The sequence below is a fragment of the Somniosus microcephalus genome, chromosome 1 (genome assembly GCF_052327205.1).
Source record: "Somniosus microcephalus isolate GS21.2 chromosome 1, FLI_Smic_1.0, whole genome shotgun sequence".
NCBI lineage: Eukaryota > Metazoa > Chordata > Chondrichthyes > Squaliformes > Somniosidae > Somniosus > Somniosus microcephalus.
The window spans coordinates 258,845,152-258,868,556 of record NC_140987.1 but is presented as its reverse complement, the minus strand read 5'-3'; the positions used below and the strand labels follow the sequence as shown (position 1 = coordinate 258,868,556).

The 23,405-nt window shown below is 46.7% G+C and overlaps 1 protein-coding gene across 1 annotated transcript in view; it reads left to right on the top strand.

Moving 5' to 3' along the window:
• The window catches only part of LOC147124761 (atrial natriuretic peptide receptor 1), a 94,348-nt gene that overhangs the window by 33,941 nt on the left and 37,002 nt on the right, over positions 1-23,405 (top strand). The window contains exons 10-16 of the mRNA XM_086003431.1: positions 1,083-1,169; positions 3,836-3,979; positions 5,627-5,748; positions 6,145-6,286; positions 13,236-13,284; positions 18,468-18,572; positions 18,665-18,784. Of these exons, the coding sequence (XP_085859557.1) occupies positions 1,083-1,169; positions 3,836-3,979; positions 5,627-5,748; positions 6,145-6,286; positions 13,236-13,284; positions 18,468-18,572; positions 18,665-18,784 (769 nt within the window). The remainder of the gene's footprint in view (positions 1-1,082; positions 1,170-3,835; positions 3,980-5,626; positions 5,749-6,144; positions 6,287-13,235; positions 13,285-18,467; positions 18,573-18,664; positions 18,785-23,405) is intronic.

Here is a 23,405-nt window from a genome sequence, read left to right as displayed (position 1 = left end):
ATTTAGGCACAGGTCTCTCCAGGCCGAGATTCAAGGCTCCAATGAGTAGGGTGTGGCTGGAGAGCAAGATCGACCCTCCCCTTTAAGAACTGGCCAGTGCCAGTGTGTCTGTGTTCCATGGTTAACTGACAGCACCTGCGCTGCACCCGCGCTCTGAGTTAGTGCCTCGCTCCTCAGCCTTTGCGCCTTAAGAGAGGTGTGTAGCACCTGATTTAGCGCTCCAATCACCTCCAGGGGCGATAAAAGCCAAGTTTGCCGTCAGAGGTGATAATTAGCGCCAGGCGCTAAACTTTGCGCACGGCCGATAATCGCGCCCCAAACGGGGCGATACTGAATTTTTCCCCCATAGAATAGTACAACACAGAAGGAGGCCATTCGCCCATCGAGTCGGCTCTTTCGAAGAGCAATCCAGTTAGTCCCACTCCCTGGCTCTTTCCCCATATCCCTGCAATTTTTTCTCATTCAAATATTTATCCAATTCCCTTTTGAAGGCTACTATTGAATCTGCCTCCACCACCCTATCAGGCAGTGCATTCCAAATCCTAACCACTCGTTGCGTATAAATGGTTTTCCTCATGCCGCCTCTGGTTCTTTTGCCAATCACCTTAAAAAGCGCTAAGCTCTGGAAATCCCTCCCTAAACCTCTCCACCTCTCTGCCTCTCTCTCCTCCTTTAAGAAGCTTCTTAAAGCCTAACTCTTTGAACACCTCTCTTAATATCCCCTTATGTGGCTCGGTGTCAAATTTTGGTTGATAATCGCTCCTGTGAAGCGCCTTAGGACATTTTGCTACATTAATGGTGCTATATAAATGCAAGTTGTTGTTGTTACAGGTATAGCACAGGTTAGATACAACAACAACATGCACTTATACAGTACCTTTAACATTTTACAGCTCTGCCCCTGACTGCATGTGCCACACCCTTCACTCACTATGCATTTCCAAGCTCTTTGTCCTTAATATAACAAGTAAATGCCTCACCATGAATCCATTTGGTTGAATTGATGATCTGTAATCATTTCAGCGTTCGTCCTTAACACTGAAATGAGAAACTCACCGTCGTTACTCTTTCTGTCATTGCAGTGATGGTCGAACCGTTGCCATCAAGAAAATAAAGAAGAGAACTTTTACCCTTTCGAAAGCGATTCGCAAAGAGGTGAAACAAGTCCGGTGAGTCACAAACAGTAAATGGTATTTTTTTTTAATGGATACGGTAGTTTGATTGATTTGGCTCAAGTCATCTAGATAAGTGCACATGAAAGGAGACCATTCACACTGTCTGTGCCATCGTTCCCTTGAAACCGACACCATTCAGCTGTGCTGCATCTGTTCATGAAGGAAGAATATGAGGTTTTCCGGTCCCGAGGTCTTTTGAAGAGTCCAGGCTCACTGGTGGTGCAGGCTTTCCCCCCAGCTAGACCTCGCACTTTGACAACTACCATCGGGGCCTTCTGACTCCTACAGGCCAGCAGTAGGAAGGCCCCTGAGGTCCACAGGTAGTTCTGGAGGAGGTTTTTTTTTAAATTGACCCTCGTTCCTTTCATCGTCGCTGCACTGGGGTTCAAAGAGCAAGACCTTGAGCAATGTGTCATCGGACACCCTTTAAGCCGGGGCCTCCAACTAACAGCAAAATGAGGCAGGAGGTTGGGAAACCTCCCTCCCACCTCATCAAAACACTAATGGTGATCCTGCACCCATGCCAGGACATGACCCTGTGACATATTGGCCTAGAAATTCACTGGCCTTAGCGCCGCTTTTGAGGCGCTAGAGGACCTAGCGGCGAAGTTATGGCCAGTTTTGAAATTGACAGGGGCCCTAAATCGGCGTTAGGCCGGTAGCGCTGCGCCGGCACCGATGACGTCATCGGTGTGCGCAGCGTCCCGGTTGCCATGGTAACCCGCCCGAACTCGGAAATTGAGTTGCGGCCGCCTCGCCCGTGGCAGCCGCAAGCAACGTTCTGGCAGAGGTGCCTTACAGAACGTTGCGCCGGCGCATTAAAGGCCCCGCGGCGGCCGGCCGCTTTCCCGCCGCCCGCCTGGCCGCAGCTCCCTCCCCGGACTTCCCCCCCCCCCACCCGGAACAGAAGCAAGCCCGGCACTTGTCCGAGGTGCCGGGCTCATTTTTAAAAAGATTATCGCGGGCCGCGGCCGGGTGCAGGCAGCTCCTCCTTAAGGGAAGGAGGAGGCCTGCACTTCCCGAACCTGCCGCACCGCAGCGGGCGCCGCAGCGCCGGAATAGCGCCGAAATTCAGCGCATAGCGCCAGTTTTCAGGCGCTAACAGCTTTCAGCAGCGCCGGCAGCCGTTTGGGCGCAGAAGTAGTGAATTTTTGGCCCGCCCAGCGCGACTTAGCTCCGGCACTAACTTCCGGCGCTAAAGCCGTCGCTGCGCCAAAACCCAATTTCTAGGCCTTTGTGGCGAAGTCCTGGAAAATCCAGGGCGAGGGGATTGAATGGTTAGACCTCACACAATTATCTTACATAATAACATATTGTGCACAACATGATATAATGTTCCTGTCGTTATAAACAGGGTATCCTCCAACTAATGCTTCGCAAGATCCACTAGTATGAGGAAATACATTACGCAATAATAGAGCTAGACAGAATTTATTACTAGCTGTGGAAGTCCAAACAAAGTTAACATGTCCCTATCGATCAATCGAGTCACTTCAATTTTTGGATCAAATGGTCACGTTTTCATCAAGACCCACTCCAGAGATTCCAATTTTGGCCTCTTGTGCATCCCCGATTTTCATCGCTCCACCATTGGTGGCCATGCCTTCAGCTGCCAAGGCCCTAAGCTCTGCAATTCTGTCCCTAAACCTCTCCGCCTCTCTCCCTCCTCCTTAAAGAAGCTCCTTAAAAATCTATCTCTTTGACCAAGCTTTTGGTCATCTGACCTAATATCTCCTTATGTGCAGTACTGAGGGAGTGCTGCACTGTCGGAGGTGCCATCTTTCGGATGAGACGTCAAACTGAGGCCCCGTCTGCTCTCTCAGGTTGACGTAAAAGATCCCATGGCACTATTTGAAGAAGAGCAGGGGAGTTATCCCCGGTGTCCTGGCCAATATTTATCCCTCAACCAACATAACAAAAACAGATTATCTGGTCATTATCACATTGCTGTTTGTGGCAGCTTGCTGTGCGCAAATTGACTGCAACATTTCCTACATTAGAACAGTGGCCACACTTCTAAAAAGTACTTCAGTGGCTGTAAAGCGCTTTGGGACATCCTGAGGTTGTGAAAGGCGCTATATAAATGCAAGTCTTTTTTTTTTACTATTCTCTTTGCTTAAAAATCAATGATCAATGATCAGTTTGGAAATTCACAACATAGTGGCCAGTAGTTTCCTCAGAGTTGCACCCGCTCCATCGCTGGAATACTGCAGGAAAATTACAGTAGTGGAGCGGGAGCATCTGCAGGGAAATTCCAGGCCTATGTCTTTCAGATGAGACGTTACACCGAGGCCCCATCTGCCCACTCTGGTGGGCATAAAAGATCCCATCGCCACTATTCAGAGAAGAGCAGAGGTGTTTCATCCAATATTTATCCCTCAACCAAAATCACAAAAAAACAGATGATCTGGTCATTATCACATTGCAGTTTGTGGGAGCTTGCTGTGCGTAAATTGGCTGCTGCGTTTCTTACATTACAACAGTGACTACACTTCAAAAATAGTTCATTGGATGTGAAGTGCTTTGGGACATCCTGAGCTTGTGAAAGGCGCTATATAAATGCAGGTCTTTCTGTCTTTACTACGCACATGTGTACTGTTAACCAGGAGTTTAAGGAAACTATTAACTTTACAATCTTTGCCTCTATTTGGATTTGACAGGGAACTTGACCATCCGAACCTCTGCAAGTTTAATGGTGGTTGCATTGAAGTTCCAAATGTGGCGATAATAACGGAGTACTGTCCGAAAGGCAGCTTAAATGATGTGCTCCTCAATGAAGACATCCCATTAAACTGGGGTTTCAGGTATGGATTTAAAGTGGAGAATTTCGCTAACTTATGATTACACTTCCCACCCCAGTTTTCTCTTAGTCCTGAAATTGCTGACTCCTCTTGGATGGGGTTTCCAAACATGGAGACCACCCTCCTGTATCTCACCCGAATGACATGTGCGAGCCTCGACATTGAGTGTTGCTTGGCTATTTAACCAGGGGTACATCACAGACAAGCCCACTGATATCCTCACCCATTGTCCACATATACACACAGTCACACATATACACATACTCACACACGCTCACACAATACCCACACACTCACACACACACGCTCACACAATACCCACACACTCACACACACACGCTCACACAATACCCACACACACATATATCCACACAAACTCACACGTATACACACACAAACTCACACGTATACACACACACACTCACATATATACCCACACACACCCACAAACACCCACACATATACATATACACCCACACTCTCACTCCCACTCCCACATACTTTCACATATACCCACACACTCACTCACACACTGACACATATTTATCCACATACTCACTCACACATATATATCCACACGCTCACACATACACATTCACCTCAAAGATGTGGACAACTTGGGTTAATGTGCAGTGGGGATGGAGAATGTATTCAATTTGATCCAGAAGTTTAAATTCAAAAGCCAATTTTAAATTTCTTTTGATTTTCACAATAAGGCTTGCGTAATCAATTATTCAGCGATCGACTCACTGGATTTTGGGCCTTTAAATTACAACTGGTCTTTGCTCCACCCACAGCAACACTGAACAACAGGGACCAACGGGCATGATCATTGATGGTTGTCCAATGGGTGGGGTTGTGGCAGAGCGTAACCCAGTGCTGTATTCTGCCCCTCCCCCCACCATGCCCACCTGCCCCGGTTCCATTCAAATTTTGGCAGAAGGTTTGACTTGAGTCCAAATATTTTGTTGATTGAGAGATAAATATTGTCCAAGACACTGGGGAGAACTCCCATGTTCTTCTTCGAAATAGTGCCATGGGATCTTCTGCGTCCACCTGAGAGGGCAGATGTGGCCTCCATTAAACGCCTTACCTGAAACACAGCACTTCTAACAACACTCCCTCAGTACTGCACTGGGAACGTCAGCCTAGATTTTGTGCTCAAGTCTCTGGAGTGGGACTTGAACCCACAACCTTCTGCCTCAGATGCGAGGTTGCTACCCACTGAGCCACAGCTGACACTTTACACTGTAGTCCGTATCTACCGCACAAATACAGCAACTTCACGCCGGTCCATGCTGTGTCAATGATGAGCCAGACAGCGAGATGCCGTTTTCAAGAAGCTAACGGCAGAGCAGCTCGGACAGCAACTTTTGGATAGTCTTGTTTAATTGCAAATCTGCCCCCTCATCTGAAGTTGCTGCACCATTCACGCTTAAAAATGGTGAGCGCCATTGGTCTCACCGTTACTTTGACAGCAAAATCTCAGCCATTGTATATTTTGTAAACAAACAAAAAAAAGTTTGTCATGAAGACAATACCTCTTTGAATTCAGCTGATTATCAAAGACCCGAGGTAATATTAGATGATATAATTGTATTTCAGTCTTGTGTAGTTTACGTGAGAAATGTCTGTGTGGTTTCACCCCAGATTTTCGTTTGCCACTGATATCGCCAGAGGGATGGCTTACCTTCACCAGCATAAAATTTACCACGGCAGGTTAAAATCCACAAACACAGTGATCGATGACCGTTGGGTTTGCAAACTTACAGGTGAGAAATGGCAATGTATTAAAAGTCAGAAAAATGTCGGTCGGCCAGCTTCTGAATCTATACACGGTTCGAATGTTCTTATCATAGAATGATACAGCACAGAAGAAGGCCATTCGGCCCATTGTGCCTGTGCTGGCTCTTTGAAAGAGCTATCCAATTAGATCCACTCCCACGCTGTTTCCCCATAGCCCTGCAAATGTTTCCTTTTCAAGTATTTATCCAATTCCCTTTTGAAATTTACATTGAATCTGCTTCCACCGCCCTTTCAGGCAGCGCATTCCAGATCACAACAACTCACTGTGTAAAAACTCTTCTCCTCATCTCCCCTCTGGTTCTTTTGCCAATTGCCTTAAATCTGTGTCCTGCGTTCATAAAGTATCCTGTATTTTCCACCAGATTTCTGCTTGCCAATTTACAGAAAGGAGGACTTCACAGAGCCCCCTACGACATACCGACAGAGGTTGATTCAAGTATACTTGCCTCCTGAGGCCCAGATGACATCAAACTTCGAACTATCTCCTGCTACAGATGTGTACAGGTAACCAGAAGAATGAATCCAAAATATTAATTTGAGCCATGGCTCAGTGGGTAGCGCTCTCATTTCTGAGTCAGACAGTCATGGGTTCAAGTCTCACTCCAGAGACTTGAGCACAAAATCAAGGCTGACACTCGGAGTGCAGTACTGAGGGAGAAGTGCAGTCTTTTGGATGAGACATTAAATCAAGGCCCCATCTGCCGTCTCAGGTTGACATAAAAGATCCCACGGCACTATTCAAAGAAGAGCAGGGGAGTTCTCCCCAGTGTCCTGGCCAATATTTATCCGTCACCAACATTATCACGTTGCTGTTTGTGGGACCGTGCTGTGCCCAAATTGGCTGCCACATTTCTGACATAACAACAATGACTACACTTCAAAAGTACTTCGTTGGCTGTGAAGTGCTTTGGGGCGTCCTGAGGTCGTGAAAGGCATTATAGAAATGCAGGTCTTTCTTTCTTCATAAGTGTATATTGATAAGCACCCACAAGGCAATCGAGTTTGGGGTAGTGCGTCAGTGCAGTTCATTGGAGCACCAACATGTGGTGCCATAGACTTGTGGTATGCAGGTTGGCTCGCCAACCACAATGACTTTGTGATGCCAGCTACTCTGCTCTGCAGAGTGACTGGGCAGAGTTTAGGCGTTGCGTGGAACAACGGAAGGACATTGGGACAAGTTGTCACCAGCCCATTCTTGTATGCCATCTAGCAATCAGCTTAGGAATGGTATTTTCAGAGACCTTGTTGCCCTGTAATTAATTGCAGGAGGTTTGAGGCATAGAGGTATTGGGAGACATGGAAAAATAGGAGAAATATTAGAAGGTAATGTTGCGTCCGTGTATAATAAGACACAGACTGCGGAGAACGGTGTTTACTCAACGTGGCTCACACTGCAACTGATCTGTACAGATTACTACTCAGTGCTATATACAGGTGTGGTCACTGCCGGTACTGCAGTATACATGAGCTGTAAAACATAGTTCCCCCTTAAAGGTATATACATTACAATTCCTCCCCTTTTAGATTAACAGTACCATAACACTCATTTAACAATTAAATATCAAACTAATTACAATTAACACTTTTAACATGCAACATTAGCTGAAAATAGCCTATTTATATATTCAGTCTTTGGGGAGGCTTCCTCACCCTTTCTGGATAGCGCCTTTCCCGAGTGTCTTGCTCTTGGTGCGGAGGCGATTCTGGCCCCCTGTCGTCGGTTGGTTCATCAGCTTCCGATGCTACGGTTTCTGGGGTAGATGCGACCTGTACGTCGGGTTCATCACCAGTTACGTATGGGCGAGGCATGGGGTTGACTTGTTCCTGTGACTCTAGGATCTGGTCAGCATGGCATATCACGATGCTCTCCCCAACATCCACTGTGTACATTAGTGGGCCCTGCCGTGTGCATATCGTTCCTGGCTGCCATTTTTCTGTTCGGTAGTCGCGGGCCAAGACTGGTTGCCCTACATTGAAGCTCCTTGTTGGCTTCTCATGGATGTGCTGGACTTGCTTACTCTCAACATCTCTTCGTACGTTTGGTCTGAGCAAATCCAGGCGAGATCTTAACCTTCAGTTAAAGAACATCATGGCTGGGGCCTGGTTGGTGACTGCATATGTCGCATTCCGGTAGGCGAACAGGAAATTGTCCACCTTGAGCTGCAGCGGAATGTTGTCATTGTACATAGCCTTTATTGCCTTCTTAAAGGTTTGTACGAACCTCTCAGCCAATCCATTTGTGGCTGGATGATACGGGGCGGATGTGTAATGCCTTACCCCATTCTTTTTCAAGAACCTCCGGAACTCTTCGGACACAAACTGTGGTCCGTTGTCGGAGCAAATCTGTTCTGGCAAGCCATTCCTGGCAAAAATGGTCCGTAGGACTGCAATCGTTTTCTCCGCGGTGGTGGAGGACATTTTGATGACCTCAGGCCATTTCGAGTGTGCATCCACGGCTATTAAAAACATTGAGTCCATGAATGGACCAGCAAAATCAATATGCACCCGTTGCCATGGAGATGAGGGCCACTCCCATGGGTGTAGAGGGGCCTGTGGTGGTGCATTTTGGACTTTCTGGCATCCTGAGCAGCTCTTGGTCAGGTCCTCGATTTGTTTATCGATTCCCGGCCACCACTCATAAGCTCTGGCTAGGCTTTTCATTTTTACCCCTCCCAGATGACCCTCATGAAGCTCATTGAGCACTCTATCCCTTAACTTGGATGGAATTACCACTCGGGATCCACACATCAAGGTCCCCTGGCACACTGACAGCTGTTCTCTCCTTGTCGAGAATGCTGGCAACAGTGAGTTGCCATGTGCTGGCCATCCCTTCACTGTCAAATCATATACCTGAGACAGTGTCGGGTCATTTCGGGTTTCCTTTTCGATACAAGCGTTAGTTACCGGTAGGTATTCAACTATAGTCGAATGAAATATTTTGACAGGATCCACTGCTGGTGCTTCCTCCGCAGTAGGCAGTGGCAGGCGTGATAGCCCATCAGCATTTCCATGCTGTTTCGTGCCCTTATATTCAATCTCATAGTGGTGCGCCCCTAGAAAAAGTGACCATCTTTGTAGTCGTTGCGCAGTCATCACCGGAACGCCCTTCTTCGGATTAAAAATGGAGACAAGAGGCTGATGATCAGTCAGCAAGGTGAATTTCTGCCCGTGCAGATAGTGATTGAACTTTTTCACTCCCCACACTAGGCTGAGGGCCTCCCTGTCAATCTGGGCGTAGTTACGCTCAGCTGAGGTTAGTGATCGTGACGCAAAGGCTATTGGCCTCTCTGAGCCGTCCGAGAATTTGTGCGACAGCACCGCTCCAATGCCGTAGGGGGACGCATCACATGCCAACCGAATTGGCAATGCTGGGTTGTAATGGGCCAATACATCTTTCGATGTGATTAGTGTTTTGCTCTTCTGGAAAGCTCGTCTACATTCGTCACTCCACTTCCATGGCACCCCAGTTTGCAGTAGGGTGTTCAGTGGGTGTAGTATTGTAGACAAATATGGCAAGAACTTATGGTAGTAGTTTACCAGCCCGAGGAACGACCTCAGTTGTGACACATTTTCCGGTGCTGGAGCCTTGACTACTGCCTCAATCTTCTCTGGGGACTTATGTAACCCCTCTTTATCGATAACGTGGCCACAATATGAGATCTGTTTTCTAAAAAACTCGCATTTGGGGCGGTTAGCTCGGAGCCCATATTCCTGCAATCTAGTGAGCACCTGCTCCAGGTTGGCAAGGTGATCACTGTCATTTTCGCCCGTGACCAGGATGTCGTCCAAATAACAATGGGTCCCTGGGATCCCTTGCAGGACTTGTTCCATTGCCCTCTGCCAAATAGCCGGAGCTGATGCTACCCCGAATACCAGCCGGTTATATTGGTAGAGACCTTTATGGGTGTTGATTGTGAGGTATTTTTTTGATGCTTCTTCTACCTCCATTTGCAGGTACGCCTGGGCCAGATCAATCTTAGTGAAGCGTTTCCCTCCAGATAGCGAGGCGAAAATATCTTCAATCCGCGGAAGTGGATATTGTACGGTGTGAAGGACCGGGTTCACTGTTACCTTAAAGTCCCCACAGAGGCGAACCTTCCTTGGTTCCCCAGGCGTGCTGCTCAACGACTTTTTCATCACAGGGATGATGGGTGTAGCCCACTCGCTCCAGTCTACCTTGGACAGTACACCTGAACGTTCCAGACTCTCCAGCTCTGCTTCGACGGCTGGGCGGATCGCATAAGGTACCGGTCTGGCCTTAAAAAATTTTGGGCTTGCGATTTCTTTTTAATTGTTGCTGTCATGCCTTTTAGTGTTCCGAGTCCTTGCTGGAACACTTCTTTCGCATCAGTTAGGATCTTTGACAGTCGCCCAGGTGTGACGTCGTCATCCTTTTTGTCAGCCACAGTCAGTGCCTGTATGGAATGCCAATCCAGTTGTATTTTCCGGATCCATTCACGTCCCAGTAATGGTGGTCCTCCATCTTGCAATACATACAGGTCTAGTTTTGGTGTTTCCTTACCGTTATATATAACGGTCACCCTTATTTTTCCTTTGGGGTAGACTTTTTGCCCCATGTACGTCTTCAAAATAATTTTTGTGTCTCTCAAGGGTATGTGTGAGAATAGCCGCTCATAGTCCTGTCGGTTTATGACTGTTAGGGCTGATCCTGTGTCCAATTCCATCTTTACCTGGACTCCTGCTAACTTGCGAGTGACCCAAATGGTTCAGTGATCCTCCGTTGTGATCACATTATATAGTTTCAGACAACTCAGTTCCCTGCTTTCAGAGTCGTTATCACTCTTTTGTTCGTCTGAACTATTCTCCGTCACCTTATGTACCTTCTTGTACTTTCCTTTGGTAGGTTTCTTATTGCTGGTTTTCTTTCCCGACCTGCAGACTCGTGCTATGTGTCCTACTTTTCCACACTGTCTGCACACTTTGTCTTTGAACCAGCAATCATTCTGGTCGTGTGTTGTTCTGCCGCAGCGATAACACTTCTCTGTTCCATATGACATTTCGTTTGTGCCATATTCTTGCGGTCTCTGTTGTATCTCTGCAGCGCCCCGTGCTGCTGCTTCATATGATACCGCAATGCTGAAAGCCTTTTCCAGCGTAAGGTCCTTTTCAGATAAAAGCCGTTTCTGGGTTCCTTCACTTTGAAGCCCACACACAAACTTGTCCCTTAAGGTATCTGCCAGTCCCGCTCCAAACTGGCAGTGTTTCGATAGTTTGCACAGTTCTGTTAAATAATCAGCATTGCTTTCATCCTTATGCTGGTTCCGTTTGTGAAACTTGAATCTTTCTGCTATCAGCAGCGGTGTGGGGTTTAAATGTTCCTTTAGTATCGTTACTATGTCTTCAAAACTCTTTTCCATTGGCTTCGTTGGGGTTACTAGATTTCGTAATAAACCATACGTCTTTGCACCCATTAAATTTAACAATACCGACGCTTTCTTGTCATCTAACACCTCATTTGCCTTGCAGTACACCTCTATTCGTTCGACATATGTAGTCCAATCTTCGACTTCATTGTCAAATGCGGTGATACTGCCACTCTTTGGCATTTTGGGTGTGGTTTAAAATGGCATCTCCCAATGGCTTAAAATGGCGTCTCCCGCGCTTTCCTTCCTCCCCCGCTGATGCCAACGCCGCTCCTGGTGGTTCTCGTGGCAATGGCGGTGCCCTGTAGGTTTTGCGCGCTTCTCCTGCGCTGCTGCCAACGCCGCTCTCGGTGGTCCTCGTGGCAATGGCGGCGCCTCGCGGGTTTCTGCGCGTCTCTCTCTCCCTCTCTCCGATGCTGCTCGGCCCCTGAACACCAGCTGTGCCCTGTGCGCTCTGCCCTCTCTCTCTCTCCCCCGTCGACGCTGCTCGGCCCTTTGCTGTGCTGCTCGGTCGGCTCTAGCCCGCTGCTGTCCGGGAAGGGTCTGCGCACTACCTGTTGCTAGCCCGTTTCGCTGGACCACCTCGACTGGAAAGCCAAGCCTGGCTCTCGACAGCCTCCCCCGCAATTCTCGAGTCTCTGCTGGATGACTGGGTGGTTGCCCGTGGTCGACGCCCGAGTCTCTGGCCTTGACCTCCAATCCACTGATCTCCAGGAACGAATCCCCGGGAGGTGATGCAGAGTTGCAGGTAGGTTCGAACCTGGCTCGTCGCCAATGTTGCGTCCGTGCATAATAAGACACAGACTGCGGAGAACGGTACAACAGGTGTTTACTCAACGTGGCTCACACTGCAACTGATCTGTACAGATTACTACTCAGTGCTATATACAGGTGTGGTCACTGCCGGTACTGCAGTATACATGAGCTGTAAAACATAGTTCCCCCCTTAAAGGTATATACATTACAGGTAACATCCCCTTTTTAAAAAATATTTAGCCTTGAGTTAATGCTCCAGAGCACATCCGCAATTCTGTACTTGTAGATGCAATAGGGTTGCCACCTCTGGTTGGACGTATTGCTGGAGGTTTCTTCACATGATTTCCTGTCTGCAACTGTCCCGCCCCCACACTCCCGCCATTGGTCGCCCAACATGCCCACCCTTGCAACGCCCTGCCTTCCCACCGCCAATTGGAAAGCAAACAGGCTTTTAATTACCCGATTGGATGATGATTGACTGTCAATCAAACAGCCCTTTTTATCCATTCTCCAATATTTTTATAACTAATAAATGTTCAAAGAATAATTTATCATTAATGCCTGGTGACTCCATGGCAATCCTGGAGGGTTGGCAACCCTAAGGTGCAAGTGAAAGTAGAAGCTACTGCAACTCGCTGCCTTGAGGTGTGTGCTATTTGGTGTCCAAGATGCTGGGACATGCGTACTTACAGGAGGTTCACTTGCCAGATGTGTCACATGGGCCATCATTTGGTGATGTGCAAGATGGGAGGATGCAATATACGTCTCTTGCTGGCAGGCACCGGACTAGTTGTAGATCCAAATTCTGATGAGTTCCCTTCCAGTCCTTCTCATTCTGCTTCTTAGTTGGATGTGCTGAAAATGAGAAGGGAAGTGGTACAACCACTGAGAGGCTTGCTTCTCAGTGAGGGAATTTCTTCCCCCAGGCCCTGCCTCCTCTGACGCCAGTCATGTTTGGAAGTTCCAACCTGCCCCAGGCACCCTGTATGAGTTTGATGTGAGCACTATCTGAGCGGAGACCAGGTCCCACCAGAAGTCCCAACTTAGTTGGGCCTCCTGTGCCCAACTTGTAACAGTGGAGCACCATTGAAGCAACGGAAATTAGGTCTCTATCTTAGCTGGGAAAGATGCATTGCACATGGAGATTCGACAAAGAGGGAAAGGAACATAACAAAATCTACTGAAGTAATGCATGCGTGACACCAAAGTAAAACGGGGATCATTACATCTTTGTGTTCAGGACTGAAGCTTTGTGCCAGCATCTATCCTTTCTGGAAATGATTGTTAAAGGAAGGTATTTGTTATTCTTACAGCTATGCCATCATTCTACTAGAAATTGCAACCAGAAGTGACCCTGTGCCGGTAAGTTTAATTCAAAATGTGAGGCAGAATCCAACACTATCCGTTGATCAAGACTCTGTGACAACCTGTTCTATATTCATATTTCTATTAGGAACATGGGAACAGGAGGAGGCCATTCAGCCCCTCAAGGCTGTTCCACCATTCAATTAGATCCTGGCTGATCTGTATCTTAACTCCATCCACCCGCCTTGGTTCCGTAATCCTTAATACCCTTGCCTAAAAAAAGTCTATCAATCTCAGTTTTGAAATTTCAATTGAACTCCAGCCTTAACAGCCTTTCAGGGGGGTGAGTTCCAGATTTCCACGACCCTTTGTGTGAAGAGGTGCTTCCTGACATCACCCCCTGAACGGCCTGTTTCTAATTTTAAGGTTCTGCCCCCTTTGTTCTGGACTCCCCCACCAGAGGAAATAGTTTCTCTCTCTCTACCCTATCAAATCCTTGAATCATCTTAAACACCTCAATTAGATCACCCCTTAATAGAAACATAGAGATAGGAGCAGGAGTAGGCCATTCGGCCCTTCGAGCCTGCTCTGCCATTTAATGAGATCATGGCTGATCATCCAAATTCAGTACCCGGTCCCTGCCTTCTCCCCATATCCCTTGATCCCTTTAGCCTTAAGAAATATATCCAACTCCTTCTTGAATATATTTAATGAATTGGCCTCCACCGCCCTCTGTGGCAGAGAATTCCACAGGTTCACCACTCTCTGGGTGAAGAAATTCCTCCTCATTTCAGTCCTAAATGGCTTACCCCTTATCCTTAGACTATGACCCCTGGTTCTGGACTCCCCGGCCATCAGAAACATCCTTCCTGCATCTAGTCTGCCCAGGCCTGACAGAATGTTATAAGTTTCGATGAGATCCCCTCTCAATCTTCTAAACTCCAGTGAGTATAAGCCCAATCGACACAATCTCTCCTCATACGTCATTCCTGCCATCCCAGGTATCAGCCTGGTGAATCTTCGCTGCACTCCTTCCATGGCAAGAACGTCCTTCTTCAGATAAGGCGACCAAAACTGCACACAATACTCAAGGTGCGGCCTCACCAAGGCCCTGTACAACTGCAGCAAGACATCCTTGTTCCTGTACTCGAACCCTCTTGCTATGAAGGCCAACATACCATTTGCCTTCTTAACCGCCTGCTGCACCTGCATGCTTACCTTCAGCGACTGGTGCACAAGAACACCCAGGTCTCTTTGCACTTCCCCTTCTCCCAATCTATTGCCATTCAAAAAATAATCTGCCTTCCTGTTTTTGCCATCAAAGTGGATAACCTCACATTTATCCACATTATAGTGCATTTGCCATGCTTCTGCCCAATCACCCAACCTGTCCAAATCATACTGGAGTTTCACGACATCCTCCTCACAGCATACCCTCCCACCCAGCTTTGTGTCATCTGCAAATTTGGAGATATTACATCCAATTCCCTCATCCAGATCATTAATATATATTGCGAACAGCTGGGGTCCTAGGACCGATCCTTGCGGTATCCCACTAGTCACTGCCTGCCACTCGGAAAACGACCCGTTTATTCCAACTCTTTGCTTTCTGTCCGCCAACCAGTTCTCTATCCAAGTCAATACCTTGCCCCCAATCCCATGTGCCTTAATTTTGCACGCTAATCTCTTATGCGGGACCTTATCGAAAGCCTTCTGAAAGTCCAAATACACCACGTCCACTGGTTCTCCCTTATCTATTTTACCAGTTACATCCTCAAAAAATTCCAGTAGATTAGTCAATTAGTGACAGGATCGGACAAAGTGAACATGGATTTACCTTTTGTAAATCCATGTTCACTTTGTCCGATCCTGTCACTGCTTTCCAAGTGCTCTGCTAGTACATCTTTTATAATGGACTCTAGCATTTTCCCCACTACAGATGTCAGGCTTACCGGTCTATAATTCCCCGCTTTTTCTCTACCACCTTTTTTGAATAGTGGGGTAACATTAGCAACCCTCCAATCCATGGGTACTGTTCCAGAGTCTATCGAGTTCTGGAAGATGACCAGCAATGCATCTACTATTTCTAGGGCCACTTCCTTAAGTACCCTAGGATGTAGATTATCAGGCCTTGGGGATTTATCGGCCTTCAGTCCCATCAATTTTCCTAACACCATTTCCCTACAAATACTGATTTCTTTCAGTTCCACCCTTTCATCAGACCCTATATTCCCCGGCATCTCTGGGAGGTTATTTGTGTCCTCCTTTGTGAAGACAAAACCAAAACATGTATTTAGTTGGTCTGCCATTTCTTTGTTCCCCATTATAAAGTCCCCTGATTCTGACTGCAAGGGACCTACGCTTGACTTCACCAATCTTTTTCTCTTCATATATCCATCCCTAATTTCCCTTGTTAGCCACGGTTGAGTCGCCTTTTTTGTTTTATTTTTATGCCAAACTGGGATGAACAAATTCTGTAGTTCATCCATTTGGCCTTTGAATGTTTGCCATTGCCTATCCACCGTCATCCCTTTGAGTGACATTCCCCAATCAATCCTACCCAACTCGCTCCTTAGACCATCGTAGTTTCCTTTATTTAAATTGAGGACCCTAGTCTCTGAGTCAACTACTTCATTCTCCATCTTAATGAAGAATTCGATCATATTATGATCGCTCTGACCCAAGGGGCCTCGTACAACAAGATTGCTAATTAATCCTTTCTCGTTACATAATACCCAGTCTAAGATGACCTGATCTCTGGCTGGTTCCTCGACTTATTGGTCCAAGAAACCATCCCGTAAACACTCCAGGAATTCCTCCTCCACAGTATTGTTACTAACTTAACCCTTTTAGCCCCAGTATCATTCTGGTGATCATTGGTTGTTGGTAATTTTAACAAACTATTATTCTCTTGAATCTGCGCCTTGAATTTCTTTGTAAAGTATAAGTGCAGATAGAGTTGATCAACTGGTGATTCTTGAGCTGGTGGGACCAAGGACTTAGCCATTCGAAATAAAGCAACTGGTCTGGAAACTATAAAATATAAGATAAGGTCTTTCAGATATTCTGGAGTTTTGTTTAGTTTACCTTTTGGTGAGGGTGATGGGGTGCGGGCGGGAGGAGGGATGCAACTTTTTAAAAAATTACGCAGAGCCTTTCTGTTCAGACAGTGGAATGGTCATTATGAGAGGAGTTTGCGCATTTGTATGAAGTGACTGCACTTTTCAGTTTGCATATAAGAAAATCATAGACCAGCCTTAAGTGAAGTTGAGCAGATAACTCATAATTGAAAGTAATCATGAATGAACCCTGGTTATCTCAAGAAGGGTGATTGCAGCATCTGTCGTATCTCATGGCTGGCCAGAAAATATTAGGGCAGATTTTCCTCTTTAGTGCTTCGGCAGTAAAGGATCAGGCGGGGAGAATCGAACATATCTGATGGAGCCTGCTTCATTTAATGGGCAGAAAATCAGACAGACTCCTTTATAAGCGTCCATGCCCACATGCAACAAGGCCTGGACAACGTTCAGGCTTGGGCTGATAAGTGGCAGGTGATATTCACGCCACACAAGTGCCAGGCAATGACTATCTCCAACCAGCGAGAGACTAACCATTACCCTTTGACATTCAACGGCATTACCATTGCCGAATCCCCCACCATCAACATCCTGGGAGTTACTATTGACCAGAAACTTAACTGGACCAGCCACATAAATACTGTGGCAACAAGAGCAGGTCAGAGGCTAGGTATTTTGCCATCTACAAGGCACAAGTAAGGAGTGTGATGGAATACTCTCCACTTGACTGGATGAGTGCAGCACCAACAACACTCAAGAAGCTTAACACCATCCAGGACAAAGTTGCCCACTTGATTGGCACCCCATCCACTACCTTAAACATTCACTCCCTCCACCACTGGCTAACCGTGGCTGCAGTGTGTACCATCTACAGGATGCACTGCAGCAACTCGCCAAAGCTTCTTCAGCAGCACCTCCCAAACCCGCAACCTCTTCCACCTAGAAGGACAAGGGCAGCAGGCGCATGGGAACACCATCACCTCCAAGTTCCCCTCCAAGTCACACACCATCCTGACTTAGAAGTATATCACCTATCCTTCATCGTCGCTGGGTCAAAATCCTGGAACTCCCTCCCTAACAGCACTGTGGGAGTACCTTCACCACACGGACTGCAGCAGTTCAAGAAGCGGCTCACCACCACCTTCTCAAGGGCAATTAGGGATGGGCAATAAATGCTGGCCTTGCCAGCGACACCCACATCCCATAAACAAATAAAAAAATTAGAAAATGGCCGACTCCTTATCCTGAGACTATGCCCCTTAGTTCTAGACTCTCCAGGCATGGCCAATCAACACTAGTCCCATATCTGCTGTGTCTGTCCCATACTTTCTGTTGCTACTTGGGATTCCCAGCATTCTTCTTATATCTCTAGGTTCTCTCGTTTTTTTCTGTAACTCAAAACAATTACCACGCACGGCCCATCCCTCAATACAGTACTACTTTCCTTGGCTCTCGTCAATAGTGTCCTATCGAGGAAAGACTGCACTGGCCCCATTACATGCAGTATATTTGTAGACAATTTTATTTTTAATTATTCATATTTTAATCAGAAATGGTGGTGGAAGCAGATTCAATAGTAACATAAGAGAATTGGATAAGTACTTGAAGGGAAAACATTGGGAAAATCGTGCAACTTTGAAGGCAGAAAAATGGCTCTTTTTTTAATTCATTTATGGGATGTGTGTGCCGCTGGCGAGACCAGCATTTATTGCCCATCCTCAATTGCCCTTGAGAAGGTGGTGGTGAGCCACCTTCTTGAACTGCTGCAATCCGTGTGGTGAAGGTACTCCCACAGTGTTGTTAGGGAGGGAGTTCCAGGATTTTGACCCAGCGACGATGAAGGATCGGCGATATACTTCTAAATCAGGGTGGTGTGTGACTTGGAGGGAAACCTGGAGGTGGTGGTGTTCCCATGCGCCTGCTGCCCTTGTCCTTCTAGATGGTAGAGCTCCTGGGTTTGGGAGGTGCTGCCGAAGAAGTTTTGGTGAGTTGCTGCAGTGCATCTTGTAGCTTTGTGTCGATGGTCAGCATCGTCATGGAAACAGGAGGTTGGGCATGTTCCAATCGAGCAGTTTGAAACTGAGAAAATTGTGACTCGTCTTTTAGTCAAAAATAACTCAATTCAAAAGAATTTTTAACATGTGCCCTTAAATTATACTTTAGAGGGAAGATGGAAATTCTACCGAATGTGGGCGATGTGCACCTTTACCAGAATTAATAAGTGGAAAATCAGAAAATGCCTGCCCTTGCCCCTCCGAATATATCGTGGTAAGGAAGTCAGTACAAAAAAAAACAATAAATAACTTTGTGAGTAAAGTGGACCCTTTTTACAAACTTGGTTTTCTCCTTTTGCTCCACAGCTGATTAGAAAGTGCCGGGCACAAAATCCAACCCAGCGACCCACGTTTGAACAGATAAAGAAGTACCTGCACAAAATTAATCCCAATAAAGTCAGCCCTGTGGACATGATGATGACCCTGGTACTGATGGAAAATTGGAATTTAAGTATATATTATTTAAAACAATACAATCACAGTATATGCAAGTGCTGTTATCCCCCCCAATTGTTGCTGCAAAGCCCAAAGTTATATGTTACATATATTGGTTTTTTAGTTACAGTTCTAAAAAAACCTTTAAGCAGGCACCAAACTGGTGCAAATAGTAAAGGTTGGCCTAGCTGTAAACCATTGGGGGAGAAATTCAGTATCGCCCCATTTGGGGCGCAATTATCAGCCGGGCGCAAAAATTAGCGCCTGCCGCTAATTGTCGCCTCCAACTGCAAACTTGGCTTTTATCGCCCCTGGAGGTGATTTGGAGTGCTAAATCAGGTGCTTCACACCTGTCTTAAGGTGCAAAGGCCGAGGAGCGAGACGCTACCTCAGAGCACGGGCGAAGCTCATGTGATGTCAGTCAGCAATGGAACACAGACACACTGGCGCCGGCCAGTTCTTAAAGGTGAGGGTCGATCTTGCTCGCCATCCACATCCTACTCATTGCAGCCTTGAATCTCGGCCTGGAGAGACCTGTACATCAAATTTGCTGGAAAGAACAATGGAGAGGCCCAGGGAAAGAGCTCAGAGTGCGGCCCCCACAGTCTCTTCTAAATCGATACAAGGAAGGGCAAATCAAAATGAACCTGCAAAGTGCTGCTCAGTACCCAATACTCCTTCACACAGCGTTGAATCTCTCCAGAAGTCTCTCTCTCTCAGAATGCGTGGTACAAAAATGTCACCAACAAAAAAAGGCAGGCAGTGGTCGCCTTTAAATAACGCCCACCCAGTCCCTTCCTGACTGTAAAACGCTCCCCTTAACCTGTCGTTGCTAACGGCAGGCGGTAAGGCAGGGGGCGCCACTCAATATCCGGTCCGGGGCACTACTGGGGCATTGCACACTCGACTGACGTCACGATCTGCCAGTGCAGGAGATTGTGGCTGTAGTGTTTAGCACCGCCGCAAAATGTCAAGTTAATTTCGTGAGCGGCGCAAACATCGAGTTGACAGCGCCTCCTCTTCCTGCCGCTGTTCACGCCCAGTGATACAGCAGGGGGCGGGAAGCAATTTCACATCCAGGGCGATAACGGGGCGCTGCGCACTTTATGACATCACGATCTGCAAGGCGCTAGAGGCCCAGGCAGTAAGAGTTAGCGGCATCGCTAAGCCGGCTCAGAAGTTTGCGGGCGTCGCAGCATTCACCGCGCCCGGTCGCTTACCCCTTAGTGCCCCATTAGTGCCCCCCCTCCAGGCACTAACGCGAGGCGCTAACCAAACAAATTTCTCCTCCACAGAATGTACAGCACAGAAACAGGCCATGCGGCTCAACTATTCTATGCCGGTGATTATGCTCCACACGAGACTCCTCCCACCCCTCTTCATCTCACCCTATCAACATATCCTTCTATTCCTTTCTCCCTCGTGTGTTTATCTGGCTTCCCCTTAAATGTACTGTATCTATACTATTCGCCTCAGCCACTCCCTGTGGTAGCGAGTTCCACATTCTCATTACTTTCTGGGTAAAGAAGCTTCTCCTGAATTCCTTATTGGGTTTATTAGTGACTGTCTTATATTTATGGACCCTAGTTGGATTTAAGTTAAGTTGTTACCCCATCTTTTTGCTCATTTAATTTTGCGCCCCTTCAGTTTTATTGCACAACTGTTTTCCTAAATCAGAGGGTAAGGTCAGGTCAGCCTGAGAATGTTGTGTTGCAACTTGGCTGATTGACCAAGAAGTGCACCTGAGCACCTTGAGTGGAGAGACTAAAGAAGCTGGGGTTGTTCTTCTTAGATCTCCTTCAATCTAGAGCAGAGAAGGTTAAGGGGAGATTTAATGGATGTGTTCAAAATCATGAAGGGCTTTGATAGAGTAACTGAGGAGAAACTGTTTCCAGTGGCAGAAGGGTTGGTTACTAGGGGACACAGGTTGACAAAAGAACCAGTGGGGAGATGAGGAGAATTTTTTTTACTCAGCGAGTTGTTATGATCTGGAATGCACTGCCTGAAAGAGCAGTGGAAACATATCCAATAGTAACCTTCAAAAGGTAATTGGATAAATACTTGAAAAGGAAACATTTGCAGAGCTATGGGGAAAGAGCAGGGGGCAGTGGGATTAATTGGATAGCTCTTTCAAAGAGCCGGCACAGGCACAATGGGCTGAACGCCTTCCTTCTGTGCTGTATGATTATATGTGCCAATTATCTGCTTTTCCCTGGCTAAGGGTGGAGGACTCTGCTAGCTGGCACAGTTACATCATGTGCTCCAATCACTGGTACACTCCTTCATCCAGTTTTACAGCACATCAAAAAATATATGCATTGAATGATTAAAATCCTTAACTAGCAACTGACTGATCACATTCAACGAAGGAATATCAAACACCAACTTGACCACAGGAATTAGGCATGCCTCAAGTTCCAAACTTTTGTGCTCGCAGGAGCAATAAAAATCACCTCTCGACTGTTGGCTTGATGTCCTGAGCTATAGAAGGATCATGAGGGAACAGACAGTCTCTTGCGGCAAGGAGGAGAGAACCACCTGAGTGTAAGAAAAATGCAAACAAAGCACTGGGGTTCATGCCTAATGGAATAGAATTGAAAAGCAGAGAAGTTATGTTAAACTTGTATAGAGCATTGGTTGGATCACACTTGGTGTACTGTGTACAGTTCTGGTCTCCATATTACTAAAAGAATATCGAAGCACTAGAGAAGGTGCAAAAAAAGATTTACAAGGATGATACCAGAACTGGGTTATACCTATCAGGAAATACTGAACAGGCTTGGGCTCTTGTCTCTGTAGGGGGTGGCGTATGCCCAGTCAGCTCTGCCTGACTGTCTCTGAGCGGTTCGAATCGCTCCCACACCCCTGGGTTCTAGACACCGGACTTAGGTACAGGCAGCGATACAGAAAATAGAGTAGACAACTGGTTTGGTACAAGAAAACCGTAATTTTATTAAAGGCACAACAATATTACAACACTGGAAAAATCACTAGAATAATTACAGGCATATGAAATTACACTTATTTGGGATTGGGGAACACACGGCACATCGAGGGAACAAACACATTAAAAATCCCCCTACCCTTATCCCACCCCCAATATCTAACTAGATTAAGCTACGAGGGGTCAGGGATTTATGCTCACCAATGGGGTTTCCTTGACAGTTCGAAACCTGTCGACTAAGCCGGTTGTGGTTTTGGGGTTCGATCTTGTTGTCCTTTGGGGCCTGCCATCGTCATATGGTCCCAGGGCGCGGCGGTGGAGTCGTCTGTGTAAAGTACCCTCCTTTTCCTCCGTTAGAGAAATGGTGTAAAGTCTTTGTTGGGTACTTTACTTTGCAGAAATGGTTGTTCTTCTGGTGGTGGTTTGGTCGCCGGCGGTTTTTTTGCGGTTGGGGTTCGGTTGGCGGTTTATATTGTTAGCTTGATTTTCCTACCCATGCTTCAAACGCCAGCTTATAACTAGGCCGAGGTGTGTGCCCGCTCATCCCCAACGCTCCTTTTCGCTGCCCTTCTCTGCTTATTCGTTTTTGCCATTGTCTCGTCTCGTCTGCCCGGTTGCGGCCCCGTGTGTTCTGCGCGTATTTGAGTCGGGTCCCGTTCTCCTCCCGCGTTTGGCCCCCAGTGTTGTAATGGGCGTCCTTGGTGTCGAGCAGCGCGGGGAGGGAGGAGAGGAAGAAGAGAGCCAGCGAAGAGGCAAGAGGCCTTGGCTACAGGTGGGCCTACAGTTATACCCGGTTCTTCACCCCTTATCTGCACGCCAAATCAGGTCAGTTCTTTGTCTATTTTTTGGCGGGCTCGTCTAAAGTGATTACAATCATTCACTTTAACGGCTATTGGGGCGGTTGTCTCCTTGTTTAATGGCTTCGATATCCTGGCTGTTTGTTGTTTATGAAATGTAATCGTCTTTTCCTGGCTTGGCAGCTACTGTGAGCTGTTACCGATTATTTATGCAAAAATTTAATAGCCTCAAGATTAGGCCCATCCTGACTTGATCTGTTCCAAGATAAAGAATGCATATTCTGTGTTTACCTAGCTGTCTGGCTTTAGAAAAGGACAAAGTCTTTCACAGATCCATGCATGTTAGCTTTTGTTTCAGGGTTTGAAAGGGCCTGCCTTTTGCAGGACCTTGTTTTTTTTAAAATCCTGCAGGCCTTGGTCACGAGGTTTCAGAAGCCATTTTGGGTACTCTTTTAATAACTTGTCCATACAGGGTCCCTTTATCCATAACTTTCGGGGAATGTGGGAATTTTGAGAACCCTACACTCTCCCCTGTTGATACTAAACTCGCTTTAAGTATCGTCCTGACAAGGTGAGCAAAATTCCCAACCCTCCATAGTCAATCTTCCCCTGTAATTACCTATCTATGATCCCACGACACATGCATTTCCCATTCTGTAAAAATGTAGTGTACATTAGCATACATAAACAGAATACAGGCGTTTACACACATCCAAGCATGGAGGGCTCCAACACCCCTGCACCACTTGGTACACATACATCTTTATTAAAATGAACAAATCGAAAATCTTTATTAAAAATAACAAAAAGAACACAAAAAAAACAACAATCTTTATTCAGAAAACACACAAAAAATTCAAACAGGTGTATC